Genomic DNA, 17,797 nt, shown 5'->3' on the forward strand with positions numbered 1-17,797 from the left:
CCAAGGCCTTGGAACCCTGCACTCATGTGGGAGACCTGGAAGAAGCTCCTGACTCCTGGCTTCAGCTCTGTTGTGGCCACTTGAGGAGTGAACCAACAAATGGAAAATCTCTGTCCTTCTTTCTGCAAATCTGCCTTTCCAACAAGAACAAATAAATCTTAAAAAAACAAAAAACAAACAAAAAAAAACCCACCATTGTTCACTAGCCAGTGGCCTGGGGCAAACTGTTTATTTTTTTTTCTGGACTTCCAGGTTTTAAATCATGAAATAAAGCTACATGGTCCCTTTGTGGTCATCTTGCAATGAGGATTTAACTATGAAATTTCTGCAAAGTGCTTATAAAAGCTCCTGGCAAAATTAATCAGCACCAAACTGTGCTGGAAAAAATAAATACAGTAAGTAAATGAAATGAAGCAGCAAACAATGGAGAGGAAAGAGCAGGTTTTCAGGGAGCCCCGTTATGCAGTTGGGGTCATTGTCAATTGGATGGCTAATGTATTGAGGCAGGCTTCGACATAGGGCTGGGTCAGCCGCTTGCGAATCAAAGGATTCTAAACACTGGAACCTCTGAACAAAACCAGAATTACTTCTTGATACCCCCGGGAGCTGACTGCAGTAAGAATGCTGACACAGGCAGAGGGACAGTGACCACAGGTGGACAGGCTCAAAGGTAACCAGGGCATATTAGAACAAGCAGCCGATGGCCAGGAAAGGCCAGCACCGGGGATTACACAGGAAGGGGGCTTAGCAGGGTTACTACCGAATTACTCTCAAAATGAGCAGGTCTCTAGAGAAGGCACTGGAGAAAGCAGTCATTACAGGCAGTTCCTGGTGTCCTGCATGAGGACCCAAACTTCTTAGAGCACTTGCTTTGCCAAACCAAACCCAGCTTGCACAACAGAACTGGCCTCCCAATAGCTCTGACGATGAGTGGAAATGTGAAGAACAGAAGGCAGCATGGACCTGCTATACCGCCTATCGACAGCTCAGCCTGGAACTTAGACTGAGCCTATTCAATACCAGCACCATGCTAGGTGTGCCATTCTCTTTGGAGCCTCACAGTAGCCAAGGCCTAGCTGTTATCCCCACTGACAAATGAACAAACTACGGCTCAGAGAACTCACTTCATTTCCTTGTAGTTGGACAAGACTCGAATCCAGACTCGGATGAATCTAAAGCCCTTCGCGCACACATCCTACCCTTTCTCTCCTCTGCCTCACAACTCAACCTCACTTTGCAGCAACACCAGACCTGCCTTCCCTGCTAACATCTCAGGAAAACTGAACAAGTGGCACCATCTTCCAAGTCCCACTGAATTTATCTAAGAACTGGAATCAGGTGCTTCTTAAATTCCCATGTTGAAGGCCTAACTCCGTTGGACACAGGGTGTGCGTGAAGTAACACCCATTAAACGGGATTAAACTAACCATGCTGGTACCATGGGGTCAGCCTTCCAAGGCTCCAGAGCCCTGAGGAAATGCATTCACATCACTAAGGGCCACCCAGCCCATCACTGCTTGCTACAGTAGCCTGGGAAGATGGACATCTACTCTCAGTGAAGAGATGCTGAGTTAGGTAGCATCCAGGTATGGTTAGCTCTCAAGTGAGGTCATGTTCTCAGGTACAGTGACACAAGGTGAATGACAATGCACAAGGAAGATGTAGAAGGGAATCGGTCCCAACTTTCAAAATACAGTAAAATTCTGCAATGTAAAGGTACAGAAAAAAATCAGATGAGGATTTTTCAAGAGGGGCACTGGATTAAGCAGTGGAGACCCCCAGTTCCCACACCACAGTGTCTGACTCTGGTTTCCTGCCAGTGCGGACCCTGCAAGGCAGCAGTGAGAGTTCCACAAACTTCCATGGGAGATCTGGACTGAGTCCCCAGTTCCTAGTTTCAGCCCCAGCCTAACTGTGGGCATCTGGGAGTGAACCAGCAGATGGAAAGTCTGTCTGCCTGTTCGCCAAGAAGACAACAGGGCCAGTGCCATCGCACAGCAGGCTAATCCTTCACATGCGGCTCCAGTTTTCCATGTGGGTGTCAGTTAGTGTTCTGGCTACTACACTTCCCATACAGTTCCCTGCTTGTGGCCTGGAAAAGCAGCAGGGGACAGCCCAAGGCTTTGGAACCATGCACCCATGTAGCAGACCTGGAAGAAGCTCCTGGCTTCAAGTCAGCTCAGCTCTAGCTGTTGGCAGCCATCTGGGGAATGAACGAGTAGATGAAAGATCTCTGTCTCTCCTGCTTTCCATAACTCTGCTTTTCCAAAAAGATCCAATTTTTTTTAAATGACAATGAATCAGCATCCTTCCCTCCCATACAATTCTACTACATTTTCTTTAAGTGAATCTTCCCGAAGTTCCCCATAAGCAATTGAAAAGGCACGAGAACACGGCGCTTATCCGCCATTCAACAGATGCTGCCTTGGGTGCCCTGCAAGGGAAGGTGAAACAGTAAGCAAACTCGGCAACCATTTGTTCTCCATACGAGATCTCTCCAGTACTCCCTTATCATTTAGGATACAAAAGAAGACATCCAGCCTCTGCTACCTTCTTCTTAAAAAAAGGAAAGAACAAGGAAAACAGTCATCTTACGTAAACTGTAAAAGTTATTGACTTCTTATCGACCTCATAAAACCTGCTTCGGGGCCATGATTCTCAGTGTTGGTGCATCTCAAGGCTTCATACCTGATCAATGAACAGATTGCAGAACTCGCGCAATAGCACTATCACCCGGGCTGGGGTGTTATAGAATTTAGAGTGATTCCAGATCAGACAGATAGTGTGAAATAACGGGGGGATGCATCGACGGCTCTGGGGGAACCCCGCCTCCTGCAGGTGCTCAATGTGTCTCCTAAGAGGCTTCAGGTAGATCTCCACATCTTGGGCTTCGAGGAGAGCTGAAAAGGAAAGAGAATTAGGGTCAATGTCATGCAGACCCTCTGTGCCATATTCTGTTTGTCAGGTTTGAGGAAGCCAGGCACAAAAGAACACACTGTACAGAAATGTCCTCGCATGTCCCTTGCCACGCCTCACTGGACGGGCCACACAGGAGCATCCTGGGCGAATTTCTTCTCTGCCCACCTGCATCTCAGCCAGGGATGGGTCTGTCTGAGCATTCACCATCTGAAAATCATAGGCTGAGACCCCTGGAATGCAAAGAGACGCATGCTACACCATGGAAAGTGAGGCCCTAAAGCTCTGTGTGGCACGCCAGGCATCGGTGGCTTGCACTGTAAGTGTGTTCATTCGTCCTTGGAACTGCTATGAGCAACACCGAACCATTTACTATCTTGTCCCAGCTTGCCATGACAGTAACTCAGGCAAGGGCTGCGGAATATTTCTATTTTATTAAGATACAACTACTGAAATAGCTAAGGAGTGTGAAGAAACATTTTGGAGTTAGAGGAGATGGCTGGCCACCCTGATCCTACTATACAACACACAGCTCTGAGCTTTAACATGCTAAAGGTATGCTAAGTTCACTTCAGTTTCTAAACACTGTTACGGGAGCTGCTGGTGTTGTGGTGTAATAAGTTAAGGAACTACTTGTGATGTTGGCATCCCATATGAGTGTCAGTTCGAGTCCCGGCTGCTCCACTTCCAATCCAGCTCCCTGCTAATATGCCTGGGGAAGTAGCAGAAGATGGGCCAAATGCTTGGGCTCCTGTATCCATGTGGAGAATCAGATCTGAGTGAGCTAGTGGATGGAAGATCTCTTTTTATGTCTAAAAACAAACATTAAGCATGATGAGAATAAGGAACTTTGCTATAGACACAAAAACAAAACCTGTCACCGTTATTAATGATCATTTAATCAGATCCTAATTTCTTCTTCATATAAGCTGGTTCTTGCAATGTGCTCAAGCTGACTCCACTCTGCTTCTGGGACCACAGCTCCCTGCTTGAACTCAGAACGGGTTTTATCTGCAAAAGGAGATGATGAGGCAAATGCTCATTTCTCAGAACTCTCTCAGAAGATCCGTGTCCACAAAATGAGACAAACAGGAGCTGGCGTTGCCGTATGGTGGGTGAAGTCACTGCCTGTGATGCCAGCATTCCATTTGCGTGCTGGTTCTGGACCCAGCTGATCCACTTCTGAGTGTTAAGTGTCTGGGAAAGCAGCAGAGGGTGGCCCAAGAACCTGAAGCCCTGTGACCCCTGTGGGCGATCTGGATGGATTTCTATGTTTCTGGCTTCAGAGTGGCACAGCTCCAGCCACTGTGGCCGTTTGGGGAGTGAACTAGCAAACGAAGGTCTTGCTCTCTCTCACTCCCTCTCCTTCCATAACTGCCTTTAAAACAAATAAAGATTTTTATTAAAAACAACATAGCCTCACTGAATGATGCCACAGGAGTCAGGGACCCCTGCTCCACACTGCCCACCTAGCCAACAACAACCAAAAAAGCCCCGAGGAGAAGCACCCCTACAGGTGCACCTTGCGGTTTTTTAATGAATGTATTTTTATAAAGTGCTAATTCCAAGATTCAGTGACGGCCTCTGGCAGGTGAGGAGGCTGCCACAGGGTCACCAGGACATCTCGGAGAGGGGCTTTCTGCCTCTAACGGGACACAGCTCTGAGCCACTCGTCCTAATGGGAAGTGCTTTCACCCTCAGGCTCCTAAGTACCAGACAAGTCCTGGCATTGGTTCCAATGGAGAACGTTGTACAAGGAGAAATGGCAGCAACCTCCATTTCCCGTGGGGTGCGCGTAACACTCTATCCTGTGATTAGGTTTTGTTCCCCAAGGACGTCAGCAATGGTTGGAGATAGTTTCCATTGTCACACGGGGATGGGGAGAACAGGTAGACACAGGGAAGCTATATAGGATGCCCTTCCCATCAGAGAAGTTATCTGGTTCAAAATATTGATAAGCATCGAGACAGTGAATTACTGTTCAGAAACCATGTGGGTCCCCAGCCTTGCGCCGTCCTCCTGCTTTCCCAGGCCACAAGCAGGGAGCTGGATGGGAAGTAGAGCTGCCGGGATTAGAACCGGTGCCCTTATAGAATCCCAGGGAATGCAAGGCAAGGATTTAGCCACTAAGCCATCATGCCAGGTCCTGACAACATCAATTTTAAGTATATCCTAAACTTCCAAATTTCACATGGAAAAAAAAATTAAAGAAAATTTTGTTACAAATAAGCAAAAAGCCATGTATTCACATGATATTTTATCAAAGATAAATTTATCTTCTGAGTCCTACTTAAAATTCCAGTATCTGTATACCCACAATGGGCTAAAATGTGCACACAAAGAAAATACGAACAGAAATTAAGAAACTGGGGAGGGAGTCACCTTAGCGTAGAACTGAAACTAAGTAATCAAAGACAAAGAGCACAAAGACTTCATTGGATTCTTTTTCATAATTTCTGATTTCAGCAACAGGCTCTGGTTTCCTACCTGCAATTCAGAAAAACCAGCAAATCCTCCATGTGTGGACTTTCTGTCCCACTCCATGTCATGGCGACCTTGAGTCAAGTCAATGTGGGAGACCAAACACGTCCACAGACCACCAGCAACTGGTCAGTAGCTGGACTAATCACAGACCAACTACTGACCAACAAGCTTTTAAAAATCTTTCTAGGTCCTGGTGCAATAGCTCAGTGGCTAAGTCCTTGCCTTGCAAGTGCTAGGATCCCATATGGGTACTGGCTCATGTCCCAGCTGCTCCACTGCCCTTCCAGCTCCCTGATCGTGGGTTGTCAGGGCAGTCGAGGATGGCCCAAAGTCTTGGGTCCTATGTGGGAAATCTGGCTCCTGCCTTCAGATTGGCTCAGCTCAAGCTGTTGCAGCCAACCGCTTGGCCACTTGGGAGTGAAGCAGTAGACAGATCTTTCTCTCTGTAAACCTGCCTTTCCAATCAATACATAAACAAATCTTTAACAAAAAAATCAACACAAAAATCTTTCTAAGTTTTATCTGAGTGAGAGGGAGAGAGAGAGAGAAACAGCATGTGCTTCCATCTGCTAGTTTACTCCCTAAATGCCTACATCTGGGGCTGGGCCAGGCTGAGTCACCAGCCAGGAACTCCATCTAGGCCTTTCTACCAGGTGGGGGATGGCACCCAAGTATCAGTCACCTCCTAGGATCCACATCAGTAGTAGGCTGGATCAGAAGCCAAGTTGGGGCTTGGACCCAATCACTCACATGGGATGCAGGTCACTCAGGCAGTGGCTTCCCCACTGTGTCACAGCGCCTGCTCCTGGCTACCAGACTTCTGTCGAGGGTTTCTACGTCACCTCTGCTAAATATGGAAAGTCTTCCCCTTCCATGCACTCATTGGAATTAAAGCTTCAATCCAGGGCTGGCTTGGTGGCACAGCAAGCTAAGCCTTTGCCCACAGCACCCGCCATTCAATACGGGCACCGCCTGCTCCACTTTTGATCCAGTTGCCTGGGAAAGCAGTGGAAGATGGCTCAATTTTCTGGGCCCTTGTACCCGTGTGGGAGACCTTGGATCGGCTTAACTCTGGCTGTTGCAGCCATGGGAGGAGTGAACCAGTGATCGGAAGTTGTCTCTCTCTGTCTCTACTTCTCTCTCTATAATAATTTTTTAAAAGCCTCAACCTGGAGCCACAATAGGCATCTAGTGTACATTGGATTATCTAAACATACTTCAGCAGGAGCAAACACATCACTGGAACAGCCAAGTGCAATTGCTTCAGAAACACGCCCCCAGGGGAAGGCTGAGCAGCAAGGTGGGGCTGGGGCCTGAGCTGACCATGACACACACCAGGCAACGGGGCAGGTACCTTACCATGCTCCACAGCCATGAAAATGTCCCTCAGGGTGGGAAAATAGCTGCTTTGTGTCGTTTCCAAGATCTTGTACATTTTGAGCACAACTGGAGCTCTCAACTAAATTAAAGAAAAAAAAAAAACTCAGATAAGTAGCCTTCATTAAAATATTTAAATCAGACCCCACTCACCCGGTATGCACTATATTTTATACTCAAGAGTATACTGGCTGCAAGTTGAAAATCATTTTTTTAATCCTTTTTCTTTCACACATTTTATGTTTGCATTGATAATTTTTATGGAAATCTGCAAAAGCACCTGTTTACGGGTGGACATTTGGCCTGGGGATCGAAACACCACTTAGGATAACAGTTTGACCTGTCTGCGCATCTGCTTTCAAGTCCTAGTCCTGCTTCTGGTTCTGGCTTCCTGCTAGTGCACACTGCAGGTGGTGGCAAGTGACAGCTCAAGTAACAGCAATCCTGCCATCCCTGTGGGAGAACTAGCTTTGGCCCGGCATAGCCCTGGGCATTTCAGCAGATGGGAACTCTGTAACTAAAAGCCTATTTACATTTGTTATCTATAAAAAATTCATCCTTCCTTATAAAAGTTTTTGATCTGTTTTGGAAAAAGAAAGTGGCGAGACACATGGAATGTTTATTTTGGTTTTTAGGACATGAAAGTAAGTGGACCGGAAGCACAGCAAAGCATCTAAAGTGAGCTTCTCCCAAGCTGTGGCTCTCCACTGTGCAAGTCCTGATTCTTCCCAAACCAAACACAGGGCCTGGACCAACCCCATCTCCTCACTCTCCACACTGCCCAGAGGAAATGTTCTTTCTCCCATTCTACAAACCGTTCCCAATGGCCTCAAACACAGTCACAACTTCACCTTCCTGTAATAGGAGACTTACTGTTCATCTCCATTCATTTTACTGTATCTTTCCCAGGGACAACATTTTCAACAACAGTCTGGAGTTTTTAGCTCAAAATGATTCAGTCACACACAGTGTATGAAACCTCCAAAACCATTGCAAATCCTACCAACCAACCCAAATCCACTTGCCAACTACTGCTGGGGTCACTCACCTGATCATAAATGCATGACAGATTCTCCCTCCTCGTCGTCCAGAAGTCTAGTTCATTCTGAGGAACCAGGTGGACACCACTCAGCAGAGGCTGGGCCGAATTTTTTTCTACAATTTCTTGGATTTGATGTGACCATTTAATAACAACAGATTCAATGGCATGGAGGATTATTCTTTCATTTGCGTGGAGCCTACACACATGAAAAGGATGAATAACTCAGAGGTGATTGGCTTTATCCAAACAAGCATATGTCTAGGAGTTTACCAGTTAAACACCTACAAACCAGCCTTCGACATGTAAACTCCTCAAAGTGCACTATTTTTATTGTCTTGATTTGAGCTGCTGCTTCGTGTTTCCTTTTTCATTGATGTCTTGAACATTAAAAAAAATATTGCTTACCAGCTAATTATATCCTCAATTATTATTATACTAAGGAAACATTATTGATAGCACAGAAATTGTTACAGTGTGCCTCTTATAGTATTGGGTCTTGAAAGTTATACCTTGGGGGCAGACTGTGTGGTACAGTGGTTAAGTCTCCTCTTAGGATACCCACGTCCCAATTGGAGTGCCTGGCCCAAGTCCCTGGCTACTCCACTTCTGATCAGTTTCCTGTGAATGCACAGCAGACGAAGATTCAAATATGGAGGGTCCTGCCATCCACAAAAGAGACCAAGATGGAGTGGAATCAGGCTTCTGGCTTCAGCCTGGACTAGATCCTGCTGCATCTACAGGAAAACCAGTAGATGGAAGATGCCTGCCTGCCTGCCTGCCTTTCAAATCAAAGTGAAAATAAGTTAAATCAGTTTTTACACTGAAAATGTACTTTGAAAGGAAACCATCCAGATGGCATTTGTGCCCATTATTTTTGAGCTATGGTATCATTAGACCAATTCTCTACATGCTAACAGTTTGCCAGAGAGGCGACACCAGCTGGTTCTACTGCCTTTCCATTTGAACATCCCACGTGGACGAGGTCAGTACATACTTGTTCTCCGAGGAATTCTGATCCAGATCCATCCCTCCTGCGACAGTGGGAATGGGCAGCAGAGTCCTTCCCGACATCTGTCCCTTCAACACATACATCTTATTTTTCATGACTTCTAGGTGACGATCCATGTCTTGTGAAGTGAAACAGGACCAAGATTTCCGGTTGTTCTTATTAGAAAGAATCGGTGCTACAATCTAGGAAGAAAGAGATGTTTGAAAAAGCTGCTCAGTGAGTTCAGCTGCACTGTGTTCCCTCAAAGCCTTCCTGGTCATATAAAATTGGCAGCAAAGGCAGCCAGGCTTACACGCAAACTCCTCTGAAGGCAAACCTTCAGGACAAACTCAGCGACCCACTTAGGCCTAATCAATTAGACTCCAGCTCTTTCAGAGTCCAAGTACTATACAGGCATCTGTCATGCATCTGGGGAAGATCCCCCCAAACTCCGACACCATATGAACTAAGGGGAAGAAAAGGGTGGGGAGAGGGTAAGAAAACTACTTTCTAAATTCAAATTGAGCACACTGGTATATGAACGTGTTAAGGAAAACAATTTTTTTTTGACTCCCAAGGAGGATAGGATGTATGCCTTCTCACACTCAGCTGGCAGCCCAGCAGATTCAAGCTGGACAGTCAGAATTCCTTGCACCATCCAATCAAACATCACTGAGACTGTTCATGTGAATCCCACAAAAAGTTGTTTTATATCTACTCCCAGAACCTGCCACCTTATATCCTGTGTAACAGTAACCTGCCACCTTATGACCTGTGTAACTCCATGGTCAGATAATGAAGTACAGTCTCTTCTCTCTCTGTTCCTATCCAATGCCTACTCACTCTACGTCCGAAAAATACCTCATCTGTCCAACTTGTCAGGATACTGCCAGGAAATTCCAATTAGCCATAATGCTCTGAAGACAGTTATCTCACCTTAAAAATGTTAACACAGTCTTCTGGTAGAACAAAAACAAACCGAAAATTCACTTCTGTTTTCAAATGGTATTGAAATAAATCTCTCCAAAACGGTGCTTTTCTCCCATCTTCCTGCTTAGCACACACTACATGTGGAGTCAGAAATACGGAATAAGAAATCGTTCTTGCTCACAGTGAGTTCTGCAGCTGGGTGAGGTCCTGGAAACTACGACCCTCAAAGTCAGAACAGCCCCCATCAGAGGCACATGAGTGAGATAACAGGGGAGAAACGCAATGTTAGGAGGACCTTACCAGAGATGCACTGTTACTTACTGGGAACTATTATGCTTAGTGAAATAAGCCAGTCCCCAAAAAGACAAATATCCTATGCTTTTCCAAATCTGTGATGACTAATAGAGTCAAAAATATGTAGTCTATAGGATCAAGATTGGCCTTCTGGGATTTGGTTATTATACAACCTTTGTTTATGCTCCCAAGGAACAGGATGGATTGTGATGGTAGTGTTGTTCTTTATTGTTAGTTTTGCTTGTATGCAGTGGTCTCTTTGCCTCATGGAGTATTTTTTTTAAGATTTATTTATTTTTATTACAAAGCCAGATATACAGAGAGGAGAGACAGGGAGGAAGATCCTCCATCCGATGATTCACTCCCCAGGTGAGCCACAACGGGCCAGTGCTGTGCCGATCCGAAGCCGGGAACCTGGAACCTCTTCTGGGTCTCCCACGTGGGCGCAGGGTCCCAAACCTTTGGGCTGTCCTCAACTGCTTTCCCAGGCCACAGGCAGGGAGCTGGATGGGAAGTGGAGCTGCCGGGACTAGAACCGGCGCCCACATGGGATCCCGGGGCGTCCAAGGTGAGGACTTTAGCCGCTAGGCCACGGCACCGGTCCGTCTCATGGAATATTAAGCCTGTGACTGCGAGGTGAAATGAAAGCATACTACTGGGAAAATTGTTAAAAAGATAATATGAAAAGATGAGGCTGGGTAGACAATATGGGCAAAGGTAGAATGGAAAGGATCACCAACCTCTTACATTGGTATTGGAATATATACATAAAATCTGTCCACTTTCTAAAAATTTAACAAGAAAAAAAAAAAGAAAAAGGAAAAAGGAAAGACACGTGTCCTGGTCTGAATAATGATTTCTTCCTCTGAATTTCTACTTGGAAGTCTAACCCCTAACGTAAGGCACGGGGAAGCCAGGTCTCCGAGCGGGGATGAGGTCACAACATAGGATGTCAGTGTTTTTAATCTAAAGGCCTGTGACCCCTCAGACAGAGCAGTGGACAGCATACCCAGGTGCACATGGAGGATATGGCAGACCATCAGATCCTGCAGAGGACACTTGGTACCACAACATAGGACGGAGGACAGAACAAATTAATCAACTACCTCAGCCATGTGTTGGCAGTGAAAATCTGGGCAACCGGAGATTCTAAAGTGAACTATGTCAACCAGTGGATTCTGGAGAGATTTCATCATGTTTAGGATGGCAAGATTGTTGAACTATCAAAACCACTTGAGCAGGACCCTCGGAGCATGCCCCACACGGGGGACCTGGGATGGGTGGGAGGCTGGGTGGGGCTTCTCCCTTTTTCTTTCTCCTTACCCCAGATACAGAAAGAAAAATAACAATAAATAATAATGTGGAAACAAAGGTCTTTACCCACTTTCCTGTAGCCCCTGACTCTTTGTGTCCTAATCAACTATGAAAAGATTGTCAAAATAAAATAATTACAGAAAAAAAGGCCTGTGGCCCCTCGGGGAAGGCACAGCTATGCACCAGTAGGCGGGCTCTCTTCCAGCACCCTGGCTGAGAAGCCCCCCACCCCGGCCTAAGCTTTTGTGTTACAGCAGCTTTGACAGAGGCAGACAGCAGACACCACAGGCATGCAACAACAAGAACAACAAAAACCCTGAGTACTCCCAGAGGGTGCCACTCACAGGTGAATCTGTGCAGAGCTGGGGCCACTGAGAGGCCGGGCACCTGGGAGTGGCCAGCATGAGCAGAGACATGAGCAGAGATGTGCATGCTTCTCAGAGTAAAAAGGAAGACAAAAATGTCTGCTCCGTAACAATCTGTCCTCCTGCTTTGCCAACAGTCCAGATGTGGGCAGCTCTCACAGTTTCCTGCCAACGTTCCATCACGGCCCTGACTACCACACTGGCTACCACCAAGACTGGCTTCACCATCTGCAGTTGTGACTCAACTGCATGACTTCTGAGGGCACAAACTGCACCAGGAATCTGCAGGTGCCTAAACGAACAAGTGACTAACACACAAGCTCGGGCATAACATTTCCTAAGAGTCCTTCCCATGGAAATGAAACTCTAACATTCAGAGAGAGACAGCAAAGATCCTACATGATGGATTTATTTTCTAATGAAATATCCTGAATCTCCAGTGGCCTCTAAGAATGGGAGATCCACAGGCCCTGGCTGACCTTGCATTCCCTTTGCAAATACTCACTGGGCTCCTACCAGATGCTTGTGCAAGGTGAGGTTTCTGGCATGGGGAAGGATCGCTGAGATAAAAATTAAGGGCAGGGGTTAGGATAAGACAAGCAAAGTGCATGTCTCAGCTTTGAAAAAAAAAATCGCACATTTCAAAGGCATAACATTGGTTTTAAAAGTTTTAAATTATAGGGGGGGGCGCTTAAAAAAAAGTTTTAAATTATAAATGCAAACAATTTTACAGTGAATCACAATGAAACTAATATAGGCAGGATTGGTAGCACTGACTTTTCCCGTTGCCTTGAACTTCAAGATGGCATGATGTTGCTACTAACGTCATCTTAAACACTCATTTTGGTGGGTTTTATGAGTTATCTTAAATATATATACTGTAGGGTTGGCACAGGATTATAGTTGGTAATGTACTATGTATTTTTCTAAAAGAAAAAGCTAGAAGGGTTGGTGCCGCAGTATAGCAAGTTAAATCTCCACCTATGGCATCAATATTACATACGGGCACTAGTTCAAGTCCTGGCTGAGCCACTTTCGATAAGCTCCCTGCCAGTAGCCTGGACAAGCAGCAGAGGCAGGTTCAAGTCCTTGAAATCCTGCATCTATCTGGGAGACCTAGAAGAATATCTTGGCTCTGAACTAACCCAATTCTAGCCACTGTGGTCTGTTGGGGAGGGAACCAACGGATGGAAGACCCCTCTCTCTGCCTCTCCTTCTTGCTCTGAAACTCTGCCTTTAAAATCAATACAATAAATCTTTTTTTAAAACAAGCTAGAAGAAATTGAATTTTATCACCTTAAAGAAATAGTAAATATTTTAGAAGATAAAAGTGGCCTTGAACATTTTACCATATGGACTTATACACATGAATTCTTCTGTATGCATTACAAAATGAAAATACTGCATTAAAATAGGACCCACCTTGATTACTAAGTGGTTTGGGGGTTATCTTTCCACCTTTCAAATTCTGCCCCCGAGGTAGATGTGCCTGTCACCTGCCTCGCCTGGACACAAATCCATGCTTTTCCAGAGGGAGGCCTCAATCTAAGAGCTTTTGAGCCAAAGACAAGAAGGCAAGGAAAACGTAAGTCAAGCAGATACAGGGGAATGGGTAAAAGCACAGGAAAAGTAAAGGTTCTGGAACAAGGAGGAGCCATCAGGGTATAAGGAACCCTGTGGCACAGGCAGCTAAGGCAAGTTCAGGGCCATAAACGGGAAGCCAGGTCAACGGGGTTTGGCACTAACACTTCCTGCTCCAGCAAGCACTACCATCCCAGGCAGATCCTGATTCATCAGCAATGAAGGCTGAGTGGAGCCTGCTGGGTCATAGATCCTTGGGCCCAGGGGATGCTGTCAGGCCATGGTGAGCAACAAAGTCAAGTCCAGGCCATATGCCTGCACCCTTTGTGTGTTTGAAACCTGAGCCTGCACCACACAGTCTGAGCAATAAAGCTGTAACCAGGGCTACCCTATGGCTGGGCTGGGCTGTCAACAAGAGGCCTAGCAGGACAAGTGTTCCAGCAGGCAGAAGCACAGAGATATTTGAAGACAAACACAGTCACAGCTATGAGAACACAGGAAATTGTCCCAGGGTGAAGTAGAAGAGGCACAGAGGGAAGGATCCGGACTGAAGGCGGAACCTGCAGGGTTCCCTGCCGAGTAGCTCCAAGAGGAGAGAAGCAGAAAGCAATCAGGGGGCGGAGGTGGTGGTTGAGGGCGGAGGTGGAGGTGGGGGAGGGAAAGACTTGGAGATCTGGTGGCCTGAGAAATTAGGACAGAGCTCACGTCTGCTCCCTGGAGAGCAACTACAAGGAATGCAAGCTGGAGAAGGGCTCAAGTTCAACTTCAGACATCAGGTGTGAGATGTCTAATACTCATGAGGTGGAAATGTCAGGAAGCGTTTGGGAAGGATCGCGGCTGAGAAGGTGGCTGGGAATTCAGGAACTGGCATTGTGATGCAGCAGTGGGTTAAGCCAACACCACAGGCAACCCATATCAGCACCCATTCCTGTCCCAGCTGCTCCACTTCCAATCCAGTTCCTTGCTCAGGTGCCTGAGAAAGCAGAGGAGGAAGGCCCAAGTGCCTGGGCCCCTATCACTGGCATGAGACACCTGGATGGAGTTCTATACTCCTGGCTTCAGTTTTGCCCAGCCCTGGCCACTATGGCCATCTGGGGAGTAACCTGGTGGACAAAACATCACTCTCTCTTCCTCTCCAACTTTGCCTTTCAAATGCATCATAAATATTTTTATTTTTTAAAAAAATTTACTTTTACTGGAAAGATCTACAGAGAGAAGAGACATAGCTCTTCCATCCAGGGGTTCACTCCCCAAGTGGCTGCAACAGCCAAAGCTGAGCTGATCCAAAGCCAGGAGCCTTGGAGCTTCTTCTGGGTCTCCCACATGGGTGCAGGGTCTCAAGGCTTTGGGCCGTCCTCAACTGCCACAAGCAGGCAACTGGATGGGAAGTAGAGTAGCCAGGTCACACACCAATGCCCATATGGGATTTCAGTGCGTGCAAGGCGAAGATTCAGCCTCTAGGTCAGCAAGCTGGGCCCCAGATGGATCATAAAACTTTTAAAATAAATAAAGACTGGGAATCTTTAGCACATTATAGCAAACTACTGATCACCAGTCAATTTTGTGAGCTACGATGAGTAGTAAGCAAAGCCTTTCCTTGGAAAGTTCTAGTTTAAAAATCTAGGCATCCCTGAAAAGTCTTGTAGGTCACAAATGCAAGCTGTGTCTCTTCAATAAACCCACACAGCATATGTACAAAGTGCTGGGTGGGAGAAGGGAAGGACAGCTCAACTTTTTTCAGCCTAAATGCTTATATTCACAACTAATTATCTTATAAGGAATTCTGGATGTTTCATACCTTCCAAAGATGCCCTGGCAAGACCCAACTTCCTCTCATGTGAACATTTTTCTGGAATGTGAGGAAGATCCTGGGACTGAGATCAAACTCAAGAAGGACTGAAGGAACTAGGAAGCATCTTGAGTTGTTCCCTGTCGCCAGCCACAGATTGGAGAACAGGGATTCCAAGGAAGAACATAACCTTGTCCTGCCAGGTCCCAGCCTGTGTCCAGCTAGATTCAAATGGTGACCAGAAAGCAACCTTTACAGGCCAGTCTCCAACACTTGCTACACACCAACAACGTTTGTAGGTGCTGGAGGCAGAACTTCCTTGTCTTGGTTCTCCTTGAAATCAGCTAAAAACCAAGTGAATTCCACAGATGGGGCAGAGAGACCTCGGGGGAATTCTGGGGCCAGGGTGAGAGACCTTGGCTACTCAAAGGCAGCCAATGAATATCTCCCATCAGGACAGACAACCCAACTCTGGCGTTAGCTGCAGAGGTTACTGCTGCAACCTGCAACCCTTGCATCCTGTACTGAACTCGGCCTCAAGTCCCAACTCCCCTACTTCCAATCCAGCTTTCTAAAACACCTGGGAAAGCAGTGGACAATGGTTCAAGTGCTAGGGTCCTTAACACTCACGTAGGAGACCACGATGGAGTTTTCGGCTCCTAGCTAACAGCTTTTTATGGACATTTGAGAATGATTTAGTGGATGGAAGGTCTCTCTTTCTCCATCTCTCTTTCCCCTACACCTTCACTTTAAAATAAATAAATTTCACAGTAATGAAAAGCAGAGGAAGACCGGTAAAAGGAGATTAGAGCTTCATAATTAATAAGAAAGTTAGCAGTTCTTCCGACCTCACATACTGGCGCTGGCAGGGCTGCTGTGATTTCTGAGGTTGGATTTCACAAGCAGAATTCAGGATCTCAGGATCCTAACCAGGGACTCCCAGAGCTTGAAGCACATTAGTATCACCTGAAAATTTTGACTAATGACTCCCACCCCAGGTGTTGTGACTAATGAGGTGACCCCAGGCATACTGGTCCAGTCCAAAGTTCCCACACGTGACTCTCAGGCTCAGCAGAGCCAGGAGGATCAGTTGTTCTCACTCTGCAGAGTTGGCCAGTTAGCACATTCCACCTCGATGCTGGACTCTGGGCACCTGGCCCCAGCACCAGGGTAGAAATGTGGAGCTTGGATGCTGCCATCACCTTTCATAGTCTCTACACAGCAATGTGCCAGGAACATTGGTCAGAGAGCCTCTCCCCAGGGGGAGACAAGGGAATTTCCAGGCAACCATTTCCTTCCATCCCTCTTTCCCAGTATCTGCCATGAGTGAAACTATATCCCATTAGTTTTTAGCTATTAGTTCCCAACAGGAACCCTCAAACTTGGTAATACCCAATGGCAAGGTGTAAGCTGGTATCAGCTTAAAACCTGCAGCCAGCCCAAGTACAGGAGCTGATTCAAGTCAAGCTGTTTCCTGTATTTGTCGGAGGAAGAAGGGAAAGGAAGGTGAGACCAACAGTTTACCACCTGTTGAATATGAGCATAATTACGATCAGCTCATTTTGGGAAAGCCCAAATGCAATCCGTTTCTGTTAACCTGGCTAAAGGGACCATATAGACTTTGTTTTAACCACTAGAGTTTTGCCAAGTAGCTCCAAATGTCACGAAGATAAACAGCAGATTCCAGCATCAAAGACACGCTCTTACCTCATCGATGAAAGCAGTTGTGTGTCCAACAGGTGCCACGGGTAACTCTCCGAATAAAAATGTTTGAGCCAAATCGTTTCCTGCAAGGTTTTCAGTCCTTCTTCTGGCCACATAAATAAGTTTATATTTTCTGTCTCCAGGGATCTGAAACAAGAGCAGGACAATTCCTTGAATTCCAATGTGTAGTTTTTGTTAGTAAGGAAGCTGCACCTACTCTTTCCAACTTTCAGCTAGAAAATGAGCGAAGGAATCAAAACCCAGTATCTTGCTCAGCTTTCCAAAGAAAGTGACTTGTCCTGCTCTTTCCTATTCTGTAAAATGCACTGAGGTTTTCTGCTTTGTTCTCTTATGATACTTTTGACCGTAAGACTGGTGTGGAAACATCACCACTGCAGGTATGTCCCTGACACGACAGCCCTACAGACTGTGACATCTCATCATTAGCAACAAGCAAGGAGCACCTGTGAGGCTTCAACCCCCAAAGGTTCATTCTCTGAGAACCTTCTTTGGAAATAAGCCAAGCCCAGATGAAGGCAAGGCACAGCAGATTAAGCCAAAGTGTTTCCTCAAGACATTTGAACATTTCCTCAAATATGAGCTAACTGTTGCTCTTTAATACCTAGGTCATATTAAAGATCTGTGTTCTGTTGCTTTGACTTACGAACTTTAAGAAACTTGCAATTTACAAGAGTACCAAACAGTGATATTCAAAACCCAGGAAACTTCAAAACAATCTCGTTTTTCTGCCCCCATTTGATTCTTCTCCCCAAACTAGCACAAAACTCACATCAGGGATAATAAAACAATAATAATGTCCCATTAGGACATTAGAGCCAAACACAGTTCTGGAAAGAGAGCGCCAAATCTTGATCCAAACTCTCTGCTACTGGGGGAAAAAAAAAAGCTAAATGCAAACGCTAGGTTTTACTATCATACCTTGACCTACTGGGACCTCAATGTTAAAAACAGATAAATAACAAAGAACGAAGGAAAGAACCATCCCATAGCTC

At 46.0% G+C, this 17,797-nt stretch overlaps 1 protein-coding gene across 1 annotated transcript in view; it reads right to left on the reverse strand.

Moving 5' to 3' along the window:
• DNAH11 (dynein axonemal heavy chain 11) overlaps positions 1–17,797 on the reverse strand; it is a 268,709-nt gene that overhangs the window by 250,028 nt on the left and 884 nt on the right. The window contains exons 2-6 of the mRNA XM_058678278.1: positions 16,788–16,931; positions 8,814–9,010; positions 7,826–8,015; positions 6,760–6,859; positions 2,689–2,900 (exon numbers count right to left, since the gene is read on the reverse strand). Of these exons, the coding sequence (XP_058534261.1) occupies positions 2,689–2,900; positions 6,760–6,859; positions 7,826–8,015; positions 8,814–9,010; positions 16,788–16,931 (843 nt within the window). The remainder of the gene's footprint in view (positions 1–2,688; positions 2,901–6,759; positions 6,860–7,825; positions 8,016–8,813; positions 9,011–16,787; positions 16,932–17,797) is intronic.

Source organism: Ochotona princeps, chromosome 20 (genome assembly GCF_030435755.1).
Source record: "Ochotona princeps isolate mOchPri1 chromosome 20, mOchPri1.hap1, whole genome shotgun sequence".
Taxonomy (NCBI): domain Eukaryota; kingdom Metazoa; phylum Chordata; class Mammalia; order Lagomorpha; family Ochotonidae; genus Ochotona; species Ochotona princeps.